The sequence below is a fragment of the Ursus maritimus genome, unplaced genomic scaffold (assembly GCF_017311325.1).
Source record: "Ursus maritimus isolate PB19 unplaced genomic scaffold, ASM1731132v1 scaffold_4, whole genome shotgun sequence".
NCBI lineage: Eukaryota > Metazoa > Chordata > Mammalia > Carnivora > Ursidae > Ursus > Ursus maritimus.
In genome coordinates, this window is record NW_024426552.1 from 64,058,359 (window position 1) to 64,083,264 (window position 24,906).

Below are 24,906 nucleotides of genomic sequence, written 5' to 3' on the forward strand. Positions count from 1 at the left end.
AATTCATTCATAAATACAGAGATTTAAGAAATCTAATCAAATCTTTGCTTTCCACAATAGGTTGTCAAGCTGATGACAGCTATTCCCATAGTACAAAATCCTTATTGTCATGAAGTAAGACAGGAATATACATACATGGCATTATTTGACAAAAGGTTCAAGTCTCTTAAAACCTGGAAGGGCTCCAGGAGGCTGTGGGGTGAACATTTTGGCAAAGAATTCATGAACATCAGTTGGAGATACAAGTCTACTTGAGATAAGTACTGAAACATGTAGCTAATGTACATTAAAATATAGTGCCTTTTTTCTATGTACTTTTGTGATTATATAAGTGAATAAGGATATTACAATTTAATAGAAAGTAATTCATGAGCACTGATGATTAATAAAAACCATGATGCTATACCATTAAGATACCAAAAAAGGCGATCCTTGTTCAAAATACATATTTTAGTTTTTATAAACTTATATTCTAATATTACTATATTATATATAGTCACATATATATACACACAAATATGTGTGTATATATATGATTTTTAATGGTAAATCTTAGCATACTCTAGCACCAGATATGGCCTGGAGTTGAAGAAGCAGAGACAGATAGGTGACCTGTGTGAAGCCTCATAAAGTGAAAAGGATAAGGAAGGCAACAATCAAATAGAAGAGCTCCATGGCCTGACACAGGGCAAAGTCCAGAATAGCACTGAAGAAAGAGCTGCTGTTTGAGAGATGGATTCCTGATATACCCAATGATCAAGCTGCCAAACGGTGTTCTGGTGCTGGCCCTGGAGCCAGCCACAACTGTGGTGGCTGCAGCAGCAATAAGCTTGGCTGCTATATCCTTGTCCTGAGAGAAAAGACTGGTCTGGAACTCCCTTTGGACCACCTAGTGTGGGGATCTACTCTAGGAAGGCTGTTTAGGTGGGATCTGTGGCTTAAGAAGAAAGAGGCAGACACAGCCTGATTAGACCACAGCTACAACCGTGGGCCAAGTGAATGAGTAGCGCCTTGGTGGTCTGCATTAGTTCAGTATCCCAGCTTGAGCTTTTTTTTCTCAGGGCTCGGCTCTCATACCCACATGTCCTGGAGTCACCCATCCCTTATACCAGATGGCAACTATTATTAATCTAGTTGCATTCAACCATAAAGCTGTGCTACAGGTAAACCCACATAGAAGAAACTTTAATTAAACTCTGGAAAAATTTATTACATTTAATATCCAATAATGAAAAGGCTCAGGCCCATCCCAATCCACTATTTTACATATAAACATGAAAATATGAAAAATTTTAAAAAATTCTTACCTTGCTTAAACCTACCACCAATAGTAGCACTTTTAGAAGATGTCAAATTACTGATCTTTTCACAAGCCAGTGAGATGGAAAATCGCTTTTTACACTGCCACTCCTTAATGAATGTTCGAAAGAGAGTTTGGTCACTTGCTACATCAATTATGGCCAAACTTCCTGGGCTGAACGAGGCTGGAGTTAACTGCGATCCATCCTGTGACAATTGCAGTGAAAAACTTGTGTCTCTAATAGGACTATCCTCTTTTAAACCATTTCTACTCTCTGAACTTAAATCTTTGTTTTTAATATTTGAAGATGAGCCAAATGAGTAACTTTCATCAAGCTGTAAAACGCTATGTGTTTTCCGAAGTTTTACAGAAGATGTTCCAAGAATACTTGGAAATACCAGCTTAGAAGCAGATGCTGGAATGGGTGTTGGAGGAATGAGTCCATTATCATCAGCTACACAGTTCTCTTTACAAGGCAAGGGGGATGACGTTTCATGAAGGGCATTGGTCTCCAGAGCCCCAATCTTGCTTTTTACTTCAGTATTAGGGGAAAATGAGATTCCCTGCACTTGATTTGGCTCCAAATTTGAAATCGCTTTTTGTTTGTCATTTAATTCTGTATTTTTTCCTTTCAAACTAGACAAGTTTGGAGTGGTTAATTTTTGCTTTTCATTTTCTAGAGGACTGGACACTTTGTCTAAAAGTCTCTGCAGTCCTGGACTTAAATCAAATGATGCCCCTGACCATAAGAATGAATTATTTTCCCCTATCTCAGTTAATTCGGGTTTTTGAGACCTTTCATCTTTATGTCCTCCAATTACTTCTCTTTGTGGATAATCATTACCTACAGTCGTTGGATCACTTAGTTCTAATGCTCTAAGAGATACCGCAGTATTCTGTTTCTCTTGGACAGGACATATTTCTACATTGTCCAAAGCTTCAACCATCTGAGCAGAATCCATTTCTGAAAATATAATAGATTCATCACTGAAGCAAGTCAACTGTTGCTGATTATCTTGATTCTCATTCATATTTGATTTTCTAATTGGTCCCTCTGGTTGCACACCCATAGAATGACTGAAATGGTTTGATGTTAGTGCAGAAGAGAGGGGTTCTTTCGCTTGTTTATCAGGTAGTTGTTCTTTTACTAGGTAGTCTTCACTGAAACTGTCAAATAGTAAACTATCACTCAAATTCAAACTTGTTTCAGAAACTGGCAGACATTCTGCTTCTATACCAGCGGTAGTTCTCTCTTGAGGAACCAGAGGTGTAACTGGTTTCATAGCTTCTTGTGTTTGATAACCTTGAAGAAAACTATTTAATTGAGAGTCGGTGACAGAAAGTTCATTCCCTTTAAAACAAGGGCCATTTTCCCTCAAGAGTATTGGAGAATGAAAAACTGAGCTTTCTGGAGTCAGGATATCAACCCCATGTGAATCAGTGCCTTGTTTCATAGCATCTACAGTCTTAACTTCCAAATGATCTGTATTTGTCACTCCTGGAGAATGTTGTTCACCAGGAAAAGTAATATGAATCTCATTCTGAAAAGAGTGTACCGAGTTCTTGTTGTCTAAGCTCTTCTGCATCATCCCTGTTGCCAGGTTGGCATCCTTTGCTCCTTGTTTGGCATTTTCAGTTGCCATTTGTTGTATTATTTTCTCTGACTGAGTATCCAGGTAAAAACTTTCTTCGAATTCATAAGGAACTAAACCTAAGTCAGAAACACAATTATTCTTAGTTTTGTTTGCTGCATAAGCGTCTGTTTTTTCCTGTATTCTAGAGGTATTTAGAAAATTCTCATGTTGGCCTCCTGATTTTCCAGTTGGGAGATGTAATCTGAGTATCTCGGTGCTACTTATATTATCTCCTGATACCTGAAGATTATTTGATTTATTTTCCTCACCATTAAACTTCATACTTCCACACTTGAAAATAACATTTGAGTCTCTATTCATAAAACTACTGCCTGTCTCACAGGGTATTTGTCTCTCTATTGTTTCTTTCTGTTTGGTGTAAGTGTTTGTCTGCTTATCAGATTGTTTTTCTGGGCACTGGTTAATTGAGTGGGTGTCATGTTTTACATAAACATTCCGGTTTTTTGAGTCATTTTGTACCATCAGGACTTCGTTTATTTTTTCTGACTGAACAACAGTGACTCCTCTTTCATTTTCACTAACCATACTAGTGGGTTGACAATTCACTTTTTTACTCTGGGATCGTGTGATAAAACGTTCCACAAGAATATCATTAGTTTTTGTTTTATTCTTTGAACTTTGTTCTCTTTGTGATGAGAATGATGCTTTGCTGTATTTTCCCTCAGCACAGAAAGATACATTTTTACCAAAAGGCTCTGGACTTTTAAATTCTACATTCTTCTCATTTAAGGAAAATGTGTCTTCACAATAAACAGGATTAGACATAGTCTGTTCCTGTAAATCAATTCTATACATCCCAATGTCTTTCACAGGGCTACTGTGTCTGGACTGTTTTACCCGTTTACTATGTGTCCAAGATCCAGAGGCAGTACTCATCTTTTCTGAACCGAAACTCAGAGCTTCTTTTTTTGTTTTATCAAATAAGAGAGTCTGAACAGCTTTTTTAGTGCGTGTTTTTCCCTCATTCAGAGAGGTTCTTAGCTTCTCTTTACTTGTATTCAAAGAAGCCCATTTTCTTGCTCTGGAAATGGAATGTGCCTGGCATTCTTGATTCCCATTGTGTAACTTATCATAAAAGGAATTTGTATGCTCTCCACTTTTCTGTAAATCTTGCACAGTATGTGGTGAATGCTTAGCAGAAGAATCACTAAGCATCGAGTTACTTTTTTTCTTTGATGTTAATCTTTTACAAGATCTCATAGTTTGGAGTATAAATTTCTGTTCCTTTACTTCTGACTCACTGCTGGTCGATGACTGTGTATCAGAATTTAAAAGGGAATATGGATCCCATTGCACTCCCATTTCAACTAAGTCCTGCTGCAGAATCATTTTGGCTTCTTCTACAATAAGGGCTGCTGCTTCCCTTTCAGTTAAACCTTTTCTGCCAGTCACCCAAATAGTTCGCATATTCCTACGTTCTTCAACTGCTTCCTCTTCCTCATCCACTGCCTTTCGGGCACTATATAATGATGCAGGAAAAGAAATAAATTAATGCATTGTTTCGTTCATGCATACAGAAATATTTACTAAGCATTGATCTGATCTGTTCTAGGAACTGAAGAAATAGCATTGAACGAGAGGGAAATATATCTGCTGTCTTAGAGCTTACATTCTAGTTGGGGAAATCAGAAAACAAATAAATGTTAAAATGCATTCTATGTCAACTGATGATAAGAGTTGTGTACAAAATGAAGCATCAGGAGGAATTTGCATTAAACAAAAAAGGGTAAAATTTATTGCTAAAAAAATAATAAAGGTAACATTACCAGTCATATATACTATGAGTATTTATACACCAAATAACAAGCAATATTTTAATGAAGCAAAGACAAGAGATACAAGGAGACAGAGAGAAATATACTAACAATTAGTAGACTTTAGTAAACCACTCTCATTAAAAGACCAATGAAATGTTGAGGAGGGGAATAAAAATAAAGAAGACCTAATGAACATAACCAATGAAGTAGACTTTATGAATATATTTCAAACATTTCACCTTTACAATAGAGAACACATCTAGTTTGTATTGATCATTATTAGGTCACATAGAAAACATCAGTGAGTTCCATAGAGTATATGTGTTATAAACAACACTATTAGATTGTAGTGTAATAAGACTAGAAATCATTTAACAAAATAAAAAAACAAAAAGCACTTCCACCGGGCCAAAAAAGGGAAAATATGCAAATTACATCATTTCTAACAAATAAAAACAAAATCTCTACATATCACAGTCTGTGGATTATACTCAAAATAGAGACCACAGGAAAATTCACAGTACTAAATTCATAGTACTACACTAAAAACACAGCATTTGTCAATAAAAATATAAGTCAACAAATTCCTAGTTCACCAAAATATTAGAAAAGCTACAACAAAATAAGAAGAAAGCAGGAAGAACAAAACGTAATATTAAAAAAAGAAACTAATAAGGTATATTATTTTTTTATAAAAGACCTAATTAAAAAAAACCCTAGATTTTTATTTTTTTTAAAGTAGTAACTTTTTTTTTTTAAGATTATATTTATTTATTTGACAGAGAGAGTCAGTCAGCGAGAGAGGGAACACAAGCACGGGGAGTGGGAGAGGAAGAAGCAGGCTCCAAGCGGAGGAGCCTGATGTGGGGCTCGATCCCAGAGCACTGGGATCATGCCCTGGGCTGAAGGCAGACACTTAACAACTGAGCCACCCAGGTGCCCCAAATCTTAGATTTTTAAAGAATTTAAAAAATAGATAAACCACTAGCTAACCCAATCAAGAAAAAACAAAGTAGAAATTTATAAAATAGAAAATGACAAAGGAGGAATAACTATTGAAACAGAAAAAATACTTAAAATTCCTAAGAAACTAATTTACAAATCTCTACAAAAATATATTTGAAAATCCAGATGAAATGGTAATTTCCTAGGGAAATACAGATTACTAAAATTGACCCCACAGAGATAGAAAGCTTAGAGACTAATTTCTGAAGAAATAAACAAAGTGATCAAGAACCCATAGAAAGTCACCATTCAAGATGGTTTCATACAGTAATCATGCCAAACCTTCTACCAGTCCCAAGACTATAAATTTTACAAAGCACTGAAAACAAAAAAACACTTCATAATTCTCTTTCATGAAGCAAGTCTGATAACAAAACTGATACCAAAACTTAAATATAGTGCAAAAAACACACAATGCAAGAAAACTACAGACCAATATTATTTATAAATAAAAATGCAAAAGTATACCATTTTAGATATTAGCAAACAGAATCCAAAATCATGTAATAAAATAAGATAACCAAGTTAAATTTATTTTGGAACATATAATTGATTCAATATTAGGAAATCTATTAATATAATGCACTGTGCTAATAAATGAAACAGGGGAGAAAAACCCTATCAATATCTCAATAAATGCTAAAAAAATCCTTTGACAAAACTGAGCATCCAATCATGATAAAAGTATTCAGGGAAATTTCAATGGATGGACACTCTTAAAATGATAATACATACATACAAACCTACATATATACACACACATCATAGTCCTGAAGACAGTATCCTACTAAAGTAACACCAGAGGCCTTTCCACTAAGATCACAAAGAAAAATGCCCACTATTACTACCACCCCTAATACTACTACATATTAGAGGTATCAGCTAATACAATTAAGAGAAATCAATTAAAAGCATATGAATTATTAAGAAAGAAGTAAAATAGCTACTTGCAGATGATATAACAATATACCTGGAAGATTCTAGAGAACCAATGATAAAAGTAATTCAAACAATAAAAGAATTCTGAAAATAGGATAAAAAATATACAAAAACAGTGTTCACATACTCAAATAATAATGATGTAAAAGACATCGTAGAAGAAAGCCATCAATTAAAATAACACTAAAGATTGAATAGGGATAACTTTAACGAGAAATGTATAAACCCTGTGTGAGCAAAACCTAAAACTTCTGAAAACCTATATGAGGAAATCTTTTGAAAACTCTTGACAATCACAAAACTACATTAAATTCAAAGATATTACCTATCCTTGGATAGGTTCATAAACCAATATAAAGTTGTCAATTCTAAGTTAAGTTTCAATCTAATCCCAATAAAATAACAACACTATAACTTTCATATGGGAAAATACACAAGAATAGCCAGAAAAATACTGAAAAAGTATGTGGGAAAGTGCCCTATCAGAGATTAAAACATATATAAAGCCTTTATAATTAAAAGTATGGTACTTGCTCATGAATTGACAAAAAGAATAGTAAGCAGAATAGAAAGTCCAGAAACAAACCTAATTATAGATATTTAGTATATGATAAAGATGGCATCTCAAATTACTAAGGCAAAGATAGTCTTTTTTTAAAATAAATGAAAGCCATTGGATAAAAGATGAAATTAGATCCAGACTTCACACCATTCACAAAATTAAATTTTATATGCATCAGGAATCTAAATACAAATCTATAAATACTAGAAGAAAACACGAATGAATTTCTTTTAAACCTCAGTACAAAGTTTTCTAACTCTGATAATTCAAAGCAAAAACAAAAGAAAGAAAGAAAGACAGTTTAAAAAAATCAATAGAAAAATTAAAATTCTGCATAGCAAAAACAATGCAATAAGTCAAAAGACAATTCATAAATTTTGAGAAAATATTTGCAATATACATAAAAATAAACAGCTAAAGACTCTAATCAATTTTGAAAAGATTCTTTAAAAGGAGAGGGAAAAGACCAAATCCAGTAGAAACATAATGAAAAGACATAACAAGATAATTCACAAAGATACGGAAAAAAAAAATCCTGAAATGTACGAAAACATCTCTACCATCACTCACAATTGGAGAAATGCACACTAAACCAGGCTGAGATACAATTTCTCACCTATCAGACTGGTAAAATGAAAACCTCTAATAATGGGTTCTGTTGGCAAGGCTGTGGGGTAATAGCTTAGTGAGAATGTAACCTGCAGGGCAATCTGGAATCTAATAAAGTGACACAAGCACTTAACTTTTGAAATTCCACGTCCAGAAATTTACTCTGAAGAAACATCACCAACAATATGAAAATACATATGCATTAGGTAATTCATTGTGAATTGTTGTTAATGGCAAACTGAGACAATCAAAATGCTAACTGGGTTTTCTGGCTCTTAAGTACCAAGTACTAAAAGGAAAGGGTGGCCAGGTGCCAGACACCAGTTTCCATTGAGAAAATTAACATTAACACAATGCTATATCTAATCTACACACCTTATTCAAGTTTCACCAATTGTTCCACGTATGTCCTTTTTCTAATCCAATCTAGAAAAAGGTGGTACATCTAGTCATCATGTCTCTTTATCTTCCTTTAATTAGAAACAGTTCCTCGGTCTTTTTTTTTTTTTTAAGACCTTGGTATTTTTGAAGAGTACTAGCCAATTATTTTGTACAATATCTCCCAATTTAGGTTTGTCTAATGTTTCCCTATAACTAAATTTATTTTAGACATTCTTGATAAGAATACTCCAGGAGTAATGCTGTGTCTTTCTCACTGTGTCAGAAGAGGAGGTATGTGATGTTGATTTGTCCTACTACTGATATTAGTACTTTTGATCAATAAAGTTCTAGGCATTCAGAAAATGCATAATCACAGCAATAGCAGCCTTAGCATAATACAGAAGTACAAACAGCAACTAGAACATAAAGAAACTAGACCTAGAACTTTACAAGATTGGGGGGGCGCTGCTGGAACCCTGTTCGGGACATAGGGGCAGCAAGTACCAGTTTATGCTCCCTCGCACCTTGATAGCACAGACAGAAGCAGGGTCTGGGTGCACTAGCTGGCCTACCACCTCAGTGAGCCCCAGACCCTTAGCCCATACCAGCCCCAGCCATCCCACCGAGGCAGCACCAGTGTGGTGGCCACCAGGAAGACATCCCTGGTCAGTACTCACTACAGCTCCAGCTGATTCAGCAAGGTGGCGCACACAGGAGCAAAGCACCCCAGACCCAGGCCCATACTACTTTGGCTCCAGATAGTTTGCTAATACACCTCCAGCAAAGAGTGCTCCAACAACCCCTGACCCACACCCACCTTAGTTCCAGCCACTTTGTCTGGGCATCTTGTGTGGAGCCCCCCAGAACACCTAGCGTGCACCCCCTTCAGCTTCAACTGTCGTCCCAGCAAACCCTGTGGGTAGAGAGACCCTGAACTTCAAGTCCTGGCCCCTGCCCACTTCAGCTTCAACTATCCCACCAGGGTGCTCTCTGTATAGAGAGCCCAGGGACTGCCCCAGCCTGCACCAACTTCAGTGGTAGCTGTCTTGCCAGACCCTTCCTTTCCATAGAAAGCCCTGAGACCACCTGACCCAAGCCCACTTCAGCTCTAGTCATGCTACCAGGGCAGCCCAAACAAGGAGTGCCTGGGACTCCATGCCCATGGCAGCCACAGTTCCAGCCAGCCAGCCAAAGTTATTAGGCACACATAGACTACACGGGAATGACCATACATAATACCTTTCCTTCAAGTTTAGAAGCAGCTGTTCTACTCAATTCAAAGGAACAAACATAGAAAATCAAGCAAAATGGGGAGACAGAAGAATATGCTCCAAACAAAAGAACAAGACAAAATCTTAGAAAAAGAACTAAATGAAACAGAAAAAATACACTTCATAAAGTTTAAAGTAATGATCTTAAGGAAGCTCACTGGACTGGAGACAAGAGTGGAAGAACTCAGTGAAAATTTCAACAAAGAGATACAAAATATAATCTCTAGGATGACATCAAGTAAACAAACATTCGCATTATGGAGGTCCCAGAAGAGAAGAGAGAAAGAAAAGGGAAGAAAATTTATTTGAAGAAATAATAGCTGAAAACTTCCTTAATCTGGGGGAAGAAAACAGACATCTAGGTTCAGGAAGGATACAGAGTTTCAAGCAAGATGAACCCAAGGAGTTCCATACCATAACATATATAATTAAAACGTTAAAGGTTAAAGATAAAGAGAAAATTCTAAAAAGAGCAAGGAGAAGGAAAAAGTTATATACAAGGGAAACCACTTAAGGCTACCAGCAGATTTTTCAGCAGAAATATTGCAGGCCACAATAGAGTGGTGTGATATATTCAAAGAGCTGAAGGGAAAAAAAACCTACAATGAAGAACACTCTTGGTGTGGCAAGGTTATCATTCACAACTGAAGGAGAGATAAAGAATTTACCAGAAAAACAAAAGTTAAAGGAGTTCAAATCACTAAGCTAGTCTTACAAGAAATGTTAAAGGGACTTCTTTAAGTGAAAAAGAAAAGGCCATAATCAAAAGTAAGAAATTATTAATAAAAAGATACATGATAACATATACATAAAATGTGGGGAGGGGAGAGAAAGAAATTTTCTTTGAGAGTTTGTTCAAACTTAAGTGACCATTGACTTAATACAGACTGCTATATATTTAAAATGTTATATATGAACATGGTAAAGACAAAGCCAAAATCTGTAATAGGTACACAAAAAATAAAGACAATCAACATAACACGACAGAAAGTCACCAACAGGAAGAGAATGAAAGAGGAAGAAAGAAACAGAGAAGAACTACAGAACAACCAGAAAACAATTGACAAAAGAGCAATAAATACATACCTAACAATAATTACTTGAAATATACAAGTAGGTCTAATGCTCCCATCAAAAGATAAAGAGTGGTAGAATAGATTAAAAAAATAAGATCCAGGGGTGCCTGGGTGGCACAGTGGTTAAGCGCCTGCCTTCGGCTCAGGGCGTGATCCTGGCGTTCTGGGATCGAGCCCCACATCAGGCTCCTCCGCTATGAGCCTGCTTCTTCCTCTCCCACTCCCCCTGCTTGTGTTCCCTCTCTCGCTGGCTGTCTCTATCTCTGTCAAATAAATAAATAAAATCTTAAAAAAAAAAATAATAAGATCCAGGGGTACCTGGGTGGCTCAGTCAGTTAAGTGTCTGCCTTCAGCTCAGGTCGTGATCCTGAGGTTCTGGGTTGGAGCCCTGTGTTGGGCTCCCTGCTCAGCAACAAGTCTCTTGTCCCTCTCCCTCTGCCACTCCCCACTTCACGGCTCATGCTCTCTCTCTCAAATAAATAAAATCTGAAAGAAAGAAAGAAAGAAAGAAAGAAAGAAAGAAAGAAAGGATCATGCAGACAAAAAAAGAAGGGAACAGTGGCTTTAAATGACACATTAAGACCAGATGTACTTAATATACACATGCAGAACATTCCATATAAAAACAACAAAACACACATTCAGTTCAAATGTACACGGAACATTCTCCAGGATAGACCACACATTAGACCATAAGACAAGTCCCAGTAAATATAAGTAGATTAAAATCATATCAAGCATCTCTTCTAACCACAACAGTATAAAACTAGAAATCAATCACAAGAAAAAAACAAAAAAAAACAAAAACACATGGAGGCTAAACAGCAAACTACTAAACACCCAATGGGCCAGTGAAGAAGTCAAAGAGTAAATTAAAAGATACATGAAGGCAAATGAAAATAAAAAGACAATCCAAAATCTCTGGAATGCAATGAAAACAATTCTGAGAGAAATTCATAGCGATACAAGCCGACCTCAAGAAATAAGAAAAATCTCAAACAATCTAAACTTGAACTAGAAAAAGGAGAACAAACAAAGGCCAAGGTTAGTAGAGGGAAGGAAATTAAGATCAGAGTAGAAATAAATGAAATAGAGATTTAAAAAACTATAGAAAAGATAAAGGAAACCAAGAACTGGTTCTCTGAAAAGATAAAATTGATAAACCTTTAGCCAGACTCATCAAGAAAAAAGAGAGGACACAAATAAGATCAGAAATGAAGGAGGGAAATTAATAACCAACACCACAGAAATACAAAAAATTATGAGAATATTACAAAAAATTATGTGTCAACAAATTGGACAACCTAGAAGAAATGGATAAATTCCTAGAAACATACAATCTTCCCAAACCGAATCAGGAAGAAACAGAGCAGCTGAACATACCAATTACTGGTGATGAAATTGAATTGGTAATCAAAAACACTCCAATGAACAAAAGTCCCCGACCAAATGGCTTCACAGACAAGTTCTACCAAGCATTTAAAGAACAGCAAATACCTATTTTCCTCAAACTATTCCAAAAAATAGAAGAGAAAGGAAAACTTCCAAATACATTCTACAAAGCCAGTGTTACCTTGATACCAAAACCAAAGGCACTAACAAAAAAAAATAAACTTACAGGCCAATGCCCCTGATGAATATAGATGCAAAAATCCTCAACAAAATATTAGCAAACAACATTCAACAATACATTAAAAGGATCATCCACCATGACTGAATGGGATTTACTCTGGGGATGCAAGGTTAATTTAATATTCACAAATCAACATGATACACCAAATAAACAAAACAAAGGACAAATATCATATGATCATCTCAATAGACACAGAAGAAGCATTTGACAAAATTCAACATGAGTTCATGAGAAAAACTCTCAACAAAGTTTAGAGAGAACATACCTCATCAACATTATAAAGGCCATATGTGAAAAATCCACAGCTAACATCATACTCAATAGTGAAAAACTGAGAGCTTTTCCCCTAAGATCAGAAACAAGACAAGAATGCCCACTCTCCTTACTTTTATTCAACACAGTGCTGTAAAGCCTAGCCACAGCAATCAGACCAAAAAAAGAAATACAAAACATCTAAACTGTCAAAGAAGAAGTAAAACTATCACTATTTGCAGATGATATGATACTATACATAAAAAACCCTAAAGATCCACCAAAAAGCTATTAGAATTCAGTAAATTTAGGTAGAATTGTAGAATACAAAACTAAGACAAAGAGATATGTTGCATTTCTATACTAATAACAACATAGTAGAAACAGAAGAAAACAATACCATTTACAATTGCACCAAAAAACTTGTACTCTGAAAACTATAAAACACTGATGAAGGGAATTGAAAACAGCACGAACAAATGGAAAGAGATTACCATGCTCATGGATTGGAAGAATTAATATTGTTAAAATGTCCGTACTACCCAGGCAATTTACAGATTCAATACAATCCCTATCAAAATATCAACAGCATTTTTCACAAAACTTGAACAAATACTACCAAAATTCGAATGGAACCACGAAACACCCTAAATAGCCAAAGCAATCTCGAGAAGAACAAAGCTGGAGGTACCACAATCTTGATTTCAAGATGAACTACAAAGCTGTAGTAATCAAAATAGTGTGGTACCGGCACAAAAACAGACATATAGATCAATGAAACAGAATACAGAGCCCAGAAATAAACCCACGCTTATATAGTCAATTAATCTATGACAAAGGAGGCAAGAATATGCAATGGGGGGCGCCTGGGTGGCTCAGTCATTAAGCATCTGCCTTCGGCTCAGGGCGTGATCCCAGCATTCTGGGATCGAGCCCCACATCAGGCTCCTCCGCTGGGAAGCCTGCTTCTTCCTCTCCCACTCCCCCTGCTTGTGTTCCCTCTCTCGCTGGCTGTCTCTATCTCTTGTCAAATAAATAAATAAAATCTTTAAAAAAAAAAAAAAGAATATGCAATGGGAAAAAGACAGCCTCTTCAATAAATGATGCAGAGGAAATCAGACATCTACATGCAAAAGAATGAAAGTGAATCACTTCTTACACCATACAAAAACTCAAAATGGATTATTAAAGACTTAAGTGTGAGACCCAAAACCATAAAACTCCTAGAAGAAAATGTAGGCAGTAATTTCTTTGACATTGGCCTTAGCAACATCTTACTACACGTATCTCCTCTCACTAGAGAAACAAAAGCAAAAATAAACTTTTGGGACTACATCAAAATAAAAAGCTTTTTTTTTGCACAGTGAATGAAACACTCAATGAAAAAAAAGGTAACCTACTGAATGGGAGAAGACATCCACAAATGATATATCCAATAACAGGTTAACAGTATAAAGAATTTATATGACTCAAACACCAAAAAATAATAATAATAATCCATTTAAAAATGGATGGAGGACCTAAATAGACATTTTTCCAAAGAAGACATATAGATGGCAAACAGACACATGAAAAGTTACTTGACATCACCAGTCATTGAGGAAATCAAATCAAAACCACAATGAGATATCACCTTACACCTATCAGAACACCTAGAATAAAACACACACACACAAGAAATAACAAGTGTTGGTGAAGATGTGGAGAAAAAGGAACCCTTGTGCACTGTTGGTAGGAACATAAACTGGACCAGCCACTGTGGAAAACAGCATTGAGGTTTTCCAAAAAATTTAAACAAAAATACTATACAATCCAGTAATTCTGCTGCTGAGTATTTACCTAAAGAAAATAAAACACTAATTTGAAAAGATACATGCACGTCTATGTTTATTGCAGCATTATTTACAACAGCCAAGATACGGGAGCAACTCAAGTGTCCATGGGTAGATGAAGGGATATAGATGTGATAATATATATACGATGGATGATAAATTTATAAAGATCAATCAATCTATCTATGATGGACTATTACTCTGCCATAAAAAAATATGAGATCTTGCCATTTTTGACAACATGGATAGACCTAGAAGGTATTATGCCAAGTGAAATAAGTCAGACTGAGAAAGACAAATACCATACGATTTCACTTACATGTAGAATCTAAAAAACAAAACAGACTAAAAGCAAAAATAGTCCCATAAATACAGAGAACAGAGTGATGATTGCAAGAGGGGAGGGGCAGGGAGATAGGCAAAATGAGTGAAGGGGAATGGGAGAAAGAGGCTTTCAGTTATTGAATGATTAAGTCATGGGGATAAAATGCACAGCATAAGGAATACAGTCAATAGTATTTAATAGCATTTCATGGTGAAAAATAGTAACTACACTTGTGGTGAGTGGAGCATAACTTACGGATTTTTCAAATCTCTATATTGCACAGCTGAAAGTAATATGACATTGTGTGTCACCTATACTTCAATCTAAAAAATATTATACATACACACACAAAATGACAGTAATTTGAAGGGGGGAAAAGCAATCTCATTTTCTTCCACTGACACCATGTATGTCATGATATTATCTAAGAAAAAATATTTTAGCACATTTTCTATCTATTATTTACAAATTGACATGATCATTCATTTAATAACTACCCAGGGGGGCTTTCTTACCTCTTAAAAGGAACGGCATTTTTCAGAACAGTCTCCACCTCCGCAATATCTGCTCTGGCAAGATCTGCCACAGTAAGAAAGCCAGAAGCATAGAGGAACCTGGCTCTCTGCGCATTAAGTAAGGACACCCGGACCAGGTCACACAGCTCCCTCTGGATGCCAAATGTAAGACGCTTCTGAAATTGAGAAAGTAGTAGTTCCATGTTGTGCCAGCCCAGGCGGTTGGAAAATACTGTAATCATCCCTAGAATAATCATAGAATATTTATTGAATTAAAAATTCTTTATAGATAATTCTCTATTTCTTTAGATTTACTTTTGTTTTGCTGTGTTGTTTGTTTTTACCTGCAGAATTGTGAAGTTTAAGAGGCACAAAGTATAAGTTAACAGGATAGTAGACACATGTTAAGGCCTAGCTAACTGGTCAATAAATGGGCTAAACATATTAAATGTCATCTCATTTATTCTTAATCATGAACTTGGTATTTGAAACAACTGAGGTAGAGCATGTTAACACAAAACAAACATTCCTCTGTCTCGTTCTTCCTTACTTTCTTTTTTTTTTTTTTTTTAAGGAAGAGAGAACTCTTAAAACAGGTGAGGGACTCTTTTCAACTACAGAAAAATAAGAGGGCTGATTTAAATATTCAAGTGCTGAAAGGAGTACAAAAAGTGAAGCTCCATTGATATTTTCTTCAAAGAAAGGTTGGCCAGTTCAGTAGCTATTCCCCCATGAAATAAAGAGGCCAGAATAGCCAATGCCAAGTCATTAAGAAAATCACGACCCTATGAGAACATTAGCCCTACAGGCAATTTGAGATCTTTCATGCCAATGAGTTGAAGAGTCTCTCCCTTCTTACAACCTTCTCCCCCCATTTTTCCCTCAATATGCTCATATATGCACACCCCTTCATAATGAAACCTCTTACACATATAATCCACACACTCTCCAGCAGCTCAGGGTTTCCTTCCTAAGGGCATATAAGGATTTCCTGGTAAAATCAGACCCAGAATTTCCCTGTTTGCCTAGCTTAGAGATAGGAGTTTAATTTTATCAAGGAGAGACCAGTGCTTCCCTAGAGAAGAGTTCTTTAGAACAGTCCAAGAGAAATCCAGAAATCCCTCTCCATTTGCCATCCTCCTACTCAATAACAAATATTAATCAGTAAGTTGATGAGAAAAGGGAAACTGTTGATAATTTTGTGTCTATTTCTTCCTGTAACAGGGAAAACGGAAAAAAATAAACAGGAAGGAGGATGGTCAGCAGTTGCTAAGCAATAGAGGGGGACTAATGTCCAGACCCTCCGCTAGCTGCCAAGCCTCTGGAGCAGGATAACTGAACCCAGAGAAGCCATAGTTTTAGGTGTTTGATGATGACAGTTATGGCTTCCCACGATCCCCTCGCTTTTAGAAAAGCCTAAAATAAGACAAAATTTGAAAAAAAAAAGTAATCTTAACTCGACCTCAAACTACAGAGTCTCAAATAAATGTGGAAGCCCTTGTTTAACTGACCTGCATAAACAGCAGCTGACTGTTGTAAAGATTGAATCTGTCCACGACTGCATCCGTATTTCTGGTTAATTTCCTTTAAGGGAACTTCACTGATTAAATCTAATAGCACAAGACTGGTAAAAAACCTGGAAAGTAAATCACCGTAAGTATGGTAAGAGATGTCTACAGTGAAGATACAACATATGCTGAGAAACAAGAAAGAAGCAAAAACCCAAGAGAAGATTTATAACACTCTGAGAAGATTCCTAATAGGATATAGGATTAGTGGACAAAGACTGAGCTCAATATTTATCAAATAAATTCTGACATACATTAATACTATAGCATAGCAAGGAACTAATATTTATATAACAAAAAGACCTCCATATTTTAATACTGTTAACTAATTTCAAGAAATAAGATTTGGTTCAAGAAATAGAATGGCACAAAAAAATTAAAAGAACATTTGATACACAGTTATATAATCACCTACTCATATATCCAAAAAATGACAGAATTTGAAAATAAAAACCAGTTTTGACTTGAATGGTAATAGTGCCACAAATAATCCAACTATATAAATCCTTAAAATATTTACACTTATGTTGTAAATAATTTACTAGAGACTACCATCAAGAAAAATAATTTTATTATATTTCAAAGAAGCTAAATGATTCAATTTCCCCATCTGAATCTTTTAATTGGCTCTTCCATGGTAATAATCAATCATTTATAATAATGATACAAACCATATCCTCAAATGAAGCTACACTAAGTTATCAGTTCTAATTCACATCTTTAAGTAAAGGAAATAATTAAATGTTCTACTTTATTTTTTTTAAAGATTTTATTTTTATTTATTTTGACAGAGTGAGAGAGAAAGAGAGAGAGCACAAGCAGGGGGAGGGGCAGGGAGAGGGAGAAGCAGGCTCCCTGCTGAGCAGAGAGCCTGACGTGAGGCGTGATCCCAGAACCCTGAGATCATGACCTAAGCTGAAGGCAGACGCCTAAGCAAATGAGTTACCCGGGCGCCCCTTAAGTGTTCTACTTTAAAAGGTCTTCATCTATAATGGCTTCTAAACAAGTATTAAGGGAGAAACTAAAATATTGATAAATTCAGTAAACACAAGAAAGTGACATTTTACTCAGCCAAAACTTTGATCTTATTTTTTAAAGATTTTATTTATTTGAGAGAGAGAAAGAGAGAGAGAGCACAAGCTGGGAGGAGAAGCAGAGGAAGAAGGAGATGCAGACTCCCCACTGAGCAGGAAGACCAATGTGGGGCTCAATCCCAGGACCCTGGGATCATGACCTGAGCGGAAGGCAGACACTTAACTGACTGAAGCACCCAGGCACCCCTAAAACTTTGATTTTAATGATAATGAAAGTGACTATAATAAACTGAACATCTACTATATATCCAAAACTGTGTTAAATACTGGACAGTCAAGGCCACTTGGTATTTACCTTTTATGGATGGCCATCTGGCGATGCTGTCTCTCAGTTCTTGCTATGACTTTTCCTTTCACACAGCGAGCCAAGAACCCTTCTTCAACTCCGACTAGCTCTGCCACCCGTTTCATAGAAGTTGGCAATTTTTCCCATAAACAGAAAAATCGATACCAATCAATAGTAGTCCAATCCTCAAACATAGGTGTAACCTAAAGGGAAGAAGCATCATTCATTAGCTGAATTATTGCATTGCAAAAGGAATAAAACTATAAATGTAAACTTTATATTAAACTAAATGTCTCAGCATTTGGAAAAAATTCTAAATGTGACAACACCTCATTTATATGGAAATTTCATTTATTCACAAACAACTCATACCCCAAGAAAAGAGATCACTGAGCATACAAACTGGATTTCACAGAATCCAAGAACTTTAATCACAGACACTTTTAATCTCAACATTCCAATGCTAAGTATAATCTTAAGTATTTTCTGATTTCCAAGGAAGAATCAGGAGAAGAGAAAGAGGAGGAAAGGAAAGGAGGAATCGATATTCACAAACGCTATATTATCTAAAATATCCAGGGTTCAACAACAACAATAAAAACTATGAGACATGCAAAGAAACAGGAAAGTATGCCCCAAACACAAGAGAAAAAGCTTGCAAAAGAAACACCATTGAGAGGTTCCAGATGTTGGGAATGTCAAAGACTTCAAAGTAGACAAATATGGTCAAAGAACAAAAGAAAAACATGCTAAATGAAGTAAAGGAAGGTACAATGACAATGTCTCACCAAGTAAAGGATAAGGGTAAAAAGAAAGAAATGATAAAAAAAAAAAAAAGCCAAATGGAAATTCTGAAGGTGAAGAGTATAATAACTAAAATAAATAATTCACTATAGAGCTCAAGACTAGATGCAAGCTGGCAGAAGAATGAGCAAACATGAAGCTATATCAGTAGATACTATGCAATCAGAGGCAGAAAAAAGGGGAGGAAAAATTAACAAACACTCAGAAATATGGAAACTATTATGTGCAATGATATATACATAACAAGAGTACCAGATGAAGGCAGAAAACAATAGAAAAAAACATATGAAGAATGTTAAAAACTTCTCAAATTTGATTAAAAACATTAACTTACATATCCAAGAGACAACGTGAACCCCAAGTAGGCTAAACACAGAAAGATCCACACCCATAGTCATCATAGTCAAATTGCAAAAAAACAAAAAAGAGAAAATCTTGAAAGCCACAGCAGAAAAACAATACATCATATACAAGGGAAACCCAATAAGATTAAGAGCTGACTTTTCATCAAAAACAATTAAGTCTAGAATGCAGTGAAATGACGTATTCTTTTTTTTTCTTTTGCATCATTTTTTGTTTAAATTTTTTTAAAAATTTTTTATTATGTTATGTTAGTCACCATACAGTACATAATTAGTTTTGTTGTAGTGTTCCATGGTGAAATGACATATTCTAACTGCTGAAAGAAAAAAAAAAAAACTTGTCAACCAAGAATATTACATAAAGGAAACTATTTTTCTAAAATAAAGGCATAATAAAGACATTCTCAGATAAACAAAAACTAAAAAAAAATTCTTTTCTAGCAGATTTGCTTTATCAGAAATACTAAAGAAAATTCTTCAGGTTGAAAAAAAGTGACCCAAAACAGTATTTTAATTCAACACACAAAAAACTAGAGTGCCAAAAAAAGTAATTATGTAGATACTTATAAAGACATTATTATCACATATTCCCCTTCTTTCTTCTCTTCACTGATTTAAAAAGCAACTGTATAAAAAAAAAGTATATAACATATAAAAGTGCAATACATTTGACAATAATAGCCCAAGGTGACAGGTGGGAGTTGTGAAAATAAAGGAAACTCCCCTTGGGGCTCCTGGGTGGCACAGTGGTTAAGCATCTGCCTTCGGCTCAGGGCGTGATCCCAGCGTTAACGGGATCGAGCCCCACATCAGGCTCCTCTGCTATGAGCCTGTTTCTTCCTCTCCCACTCCCCCTGCTTGTGTTCCCTCTCTTGCTGGCTGTCTCTATCTCTGTCAAATAAATAAATAAAATCTTTAAAAAAAAAAAAAAAAAAAAGGAAACTCCCCTTACCATGGAGGAGGGAAGCCCCAATGGGGGCAAGCTCATGCACATACTCATTGCAGGAGGAAGAAGGAAGATTTATTTCAACAAGGGAGAACAGTTTTCACTTTGGAATTTAATCTCCTGCCTTTAAAAAAAGGAAGATCCTTCCCTGCTCTAGCAACAACACACTAACCTCTGTTTGCAGCCAATCAAAATCCACCACAACCTCAAACTCTTGTTCTTTACCAATAAACTTGTTCAAAACAATCCTCCCCAATTTCCTCTGAAACCCTAATAAAAGCTGACTTTCCCTCTTTAGATTAGACTTCCTTATGGTTCACCATAGCTTCCTTGTCCCAAATTGTAATTCCTCTGCTATTCCTGAATAAATTCATTTTTTACATAAATAAAAGTTCTCTTTGCTCTGTTTAGAGTTAACAGAGCAAAGCTGTATGGGAGCAAGGAAATGAGAAGAGACAGTAACTAAAATCCAAGGAACAAATAAAGAAAAACAGAAATTGTAAGAATTTTAATAAAACAAACTGCATAAATACAGGTTTTTCTCTCCTCTCACCTTCTTTAAAGATATAAGATTACATAATAACAATGTTCTATTGGGTAACACCTATAGATGTACATGTATAACAATAATAGCACAAAAAAAGAATAGCACTATGCAAGAATAATGTTTCTATATCTCACTGGAATTGAATTGGTATAAATTTTAAGCTGTATTGTAACCCCTTGAGTAACCCTGGGAATAACTCCAAAAAGAGAGAGAGAGAGAGAGAGAAATTAATTAAAGAAATTAAAATGTAATACTAGGAAATACCCAATTAATTCAAAAGAAATCAGAAAAAAAAAAAGTACAGGAGAACAGAAAGGACAAAAGATATATAGAAAATAAAAAGACAACACATAGATGTTACTCCATGTTACTCAATAACATTAAATGTGAATGGATTAAATAGCAAAAGGTAGATTAAAAGGCTGCATAAAAAAAAAAGAATCCAATTATATGTTGTCTGTAAGAGACACAATATAGATACAAAAATACAAATAGGTCAAAAGTAAAAGGAAGAGAAAAGGGAAAGTATTATGCAAACCACAACCATAATGAAGCTGGAGTGGCCAAACTAAAATCACATAAAATAGAATGTTAAAAAATGTTAATAAAAATAAGGGGAACATTCTATAATGATAAAAGGATCAATCCATCAAGTATATATAAACAACTATAAATACATACAGGGTGCCAAAATACATGAACAAAACTTGAAAGAAATGAAGAGAGAAACAGACAATTCAAAAATAACAGTTGAAGACTTAAATACCCTAACTTTCAACAATGGATAGACAACTAAGCAGATGAACTTAGTCTTCTAAGACAACATTCTAAATCAAATAGAGCTAACAGACATCCATAGAACTCCATCCAACAAGAGTGCACATTCTTCTTGAACACAAGGAACATTCTCCAGGATAGCTTAAGCACTTACCTTATTTGGGAAAGCCTCATTGGCTGTTTGTGATTAGTTGTTCTCAAGTTTAAATTTCTTGGATTTGAGTACATTGCCTCTGGCTTAAGTTTTGGTTTGCTTGTGTAAACTACCAAGGCATTAGAGCCTCCTCAGTCTAATGGTCTCCTTGTTTAAACATTTTTTTTAACAGTGCTTTAAAAAGATCAACAAAAATTGAAAAACCTTTAGCTAGACTGATCCAGAAATGAAGAGAGATTCTTAAATTACTAAAGTCAGAAATGGAAGAAGGGACACCACTATTGAATGTACAGAGAAAAAAGGGGAGATTATAAGGAAATAATGTGAGCTGAATACCAACAAATTAGATAATCTAGATGAACAAATTCCTGAAAACATACAAACTACCAAAATTGAGTCAGGAAAAAATAGGAGATATTAATGGACCTATTATAAGTAAAGAGTTTGAATTAGTAATAAATTTACTCCAAAGAAAAGTCCAGGCCCAAATGGCTTGACTGGTGAAATCTATCAAATGTTTAAATAAGAAATAACAGCAATCTTTCACAAATTCTTCCTCAAAACTATACAAAGTCATCATGAGAAAAGAGAACTATGGACCAATATATCTAATAAATATAGATACAACAATCCTCAGTAAAATACTAGCAAACCAAATCTAGCAACAGATAAATATTATACAAATAACCAAGTGGGGTTTACCCAGAAAATCCAAGATTAATATCTGAAAATCAATTAATGCAATATATCAATAAAATGGACAAAACCACATGATGATCTCAACATATGCTGAAAAAACACCTGACAAAATCTAACAACTTCTCATGATAAAAACATTCAGCAAACTAGTAATAGAAAAGAACTTCCTCAACCTGATAAAGGCCACCTTCAAAAAACCCACAATGAACACCAAGATGGTGAAAAACTGAATACTTTTTCCCCAAGATAAGGAACAAGACAAAGATGTTTGCTGTTGCTACTTCTATTCCATATTTTATTGGAGATTCTAACCAGGTCAATTAGGAGAAAGAAAAATAAATAAAAGACAACCAGACTGGAAAGCAGAAGCAAAACTATCTCTACTTGCAGATGGTATAATCTTATGTATAGAAAATCCTGAGGAATGCACAAAAATATTATTAAAATTAATGAACAAGTTTAATAGGTTACAGGATACAAGATTAATATACAAGAAATAAGTTTTTCTATAAACTTTAATAAAGAGTCTGTAAACGTGATTAAGAAATAAATTCCATTTATGATAGCATCAAAAAGAATAAAGTGCTTAGCAATAAGTTTAACAAAAAAAATATGAAACTTGTATTCGGAAAACTGAAAAAATTTTTGAAAGATATTAAAGACCAAAATAAATGAAAAAGCCTATCTGCATGGACTGGAAGACTTAAGAGTAAGATGACAATATTTCCCAAATTGACCTACCAATTCTGCACAGCCCCTATCAAAATTCAGCTGGCTTCTTTGCAGAAATTGGCAAGATGCTCCTTAAATTTATAAGGAAATGCAAGTGACCCAGAACGGTCAAAACTTTTTTCAAAGAACACAAAGTTAGAGGACTCCCATTTCCTGATTTCAAAACTTACTACCAAGCTACGGTGATCAAAACAGTACAGTATCAGCATAAGGATAAATACAGATCAATGAAACAGAATTGAAAACCCAGAAATAAACCCTCACATTCATGGTCAATTGATTTTTGACAAGGATGACAAGACAATTAATAGATTTTCAACAAATGGAGCAGGGAAACCTGGATATGTACATGCAAAGGAATAAAGTTAGATTCCCATCTTACATCAGTCACAGAGTCCAAGTGGATCATATGTGTCAATGTAAGATAAAACTATAAAACTCTTAGAAGAAAACATAGGAGTGCATCCTTGTGAGACTGAGTAACACAGATTTCCAGATATAACACCAAAAGAAAAGACATTGATAAATTGACCAAAACTCACAACTTCTGTGCTTCAAAAATCATCATCAAGAACATGAAAAAACACACAGAATGGAAGAAAATATTTCTAAATCCTCTATCTGATAAAAGACTTGTATCCAGAATATATAAAGAACACTTATCTCAATAATAAAAAAAAATTAAAAATAGCAGAGGATCTGCATATTTTTCTAAGATATTCATATGATCAATAAACACATAAAAAGATGCTCAACATCATTAGCCATTAAGGAAATGCAAGTCCAAACTATAATGAGAGAGCGCTGCATACTCATAAGGATATATTCAAAAAAGGGATAAAATGCGAGTGTATTCCTTTGTAATCTCACAGCAAGAAAAGCATTTCTCATTGATACAAAAGTTCACAAATTCAACTACACTTTTTAAAATGTGAGGTAAATACACAATAAATACAGTCAAAGCCACATAAAAAACTAGAAGAAAATTACTTTCACCTTATACCACAAAGCACTACTCTCCCGAATATATAAAACAACCTTTAAAACTTAGGAAAAAGACCAAAACACAAAAGAAAAATAAAAGACATGGACAATTCATGGGGGTGGGGAAAGCATACTGTCCTTTAACAAATAGAAAAAAATGTTCAATTTTATTCATAATTTAAAAATATAAATTAAAATTACACTAAAATGTATAAAAGCTTGACAATATATTCATCACTTTGTGGAAAAATACTCTCATATAGTGCTGTTAAAATTGGAAAATGATACAAATCTTACAGAGGGCTATTTTGCAAAACCAAAATTATATATGCCTTTATAACTTATCCAGCAATTGTACTTAGGGAGTCTTTCCTAAAGATACACGCTCATCAAAACTAAACAATATATGCACCAAAGTTATTCACTGTAGCATCACTTGCCATAACAAAACATTGGAAACAACCCAAACGTCCATCAACAGAGAACTGATTGAATAAATACTGGTATACACACAATGGAGTTATACAGATATTTTTAAAAAGAATTAAAAATCTCCATGAACTGATACAGAGTGATTTCCAAGATATATTGTTAAGAAAAAAGATGGTACCAAAAAAATGTATACAGTATACTATCTTCTGTATAAGAAGGTAGACTAAGACTATGCATACGTGCTTGCTAATATTTATAAAAAAGAAAAGAGATACAGGAATATCTTGTTTTATATGCTTCACTTTATTGTGCTTCACAGATACTGTCTTTTTTACAAATTAAAGGTCTGTGACAGCCCTGTATTGAGCAAATCTATTGGCACCATTTTTCCAACAGTATTGGCTCACTT

General features: G+C 34.8%; 1 protein-coding gene across 1 annotated transcript in view; it reads right to left on the minus strand.

Moving 5' to 3' along the window:
- The window catches only part of POLQ (DNA polymerase theta), a 120,164-nt gene that overhangs the window by 61,675 nt on the left and 33,583 nt on the right, over window positions 1–24,906 (minus strand). The window contains exons 13-16 of the mRNA XM_040621309.1: window positions 18,070–18,263; window positions 16,624–16,748; window positions 15,113–15,356; window positions 1,308–4,414 (exon numbers count right to left, since the gene is read on the minus strand). Coding sequence (XP_040477243.1) covers window positions 1,308–4,414; window positions 15,113–15,356; window positions 16,624–16,748; window positions 18,070–18,263 — 3,670 coding nt within the window. The remainder of the gene's footprint in view (window positions 1–1,307; window positions 4,415–15,112; window positions 15,357–16,623; window positions 16,749–18,069; window positions 18,264–24,906) is intronic.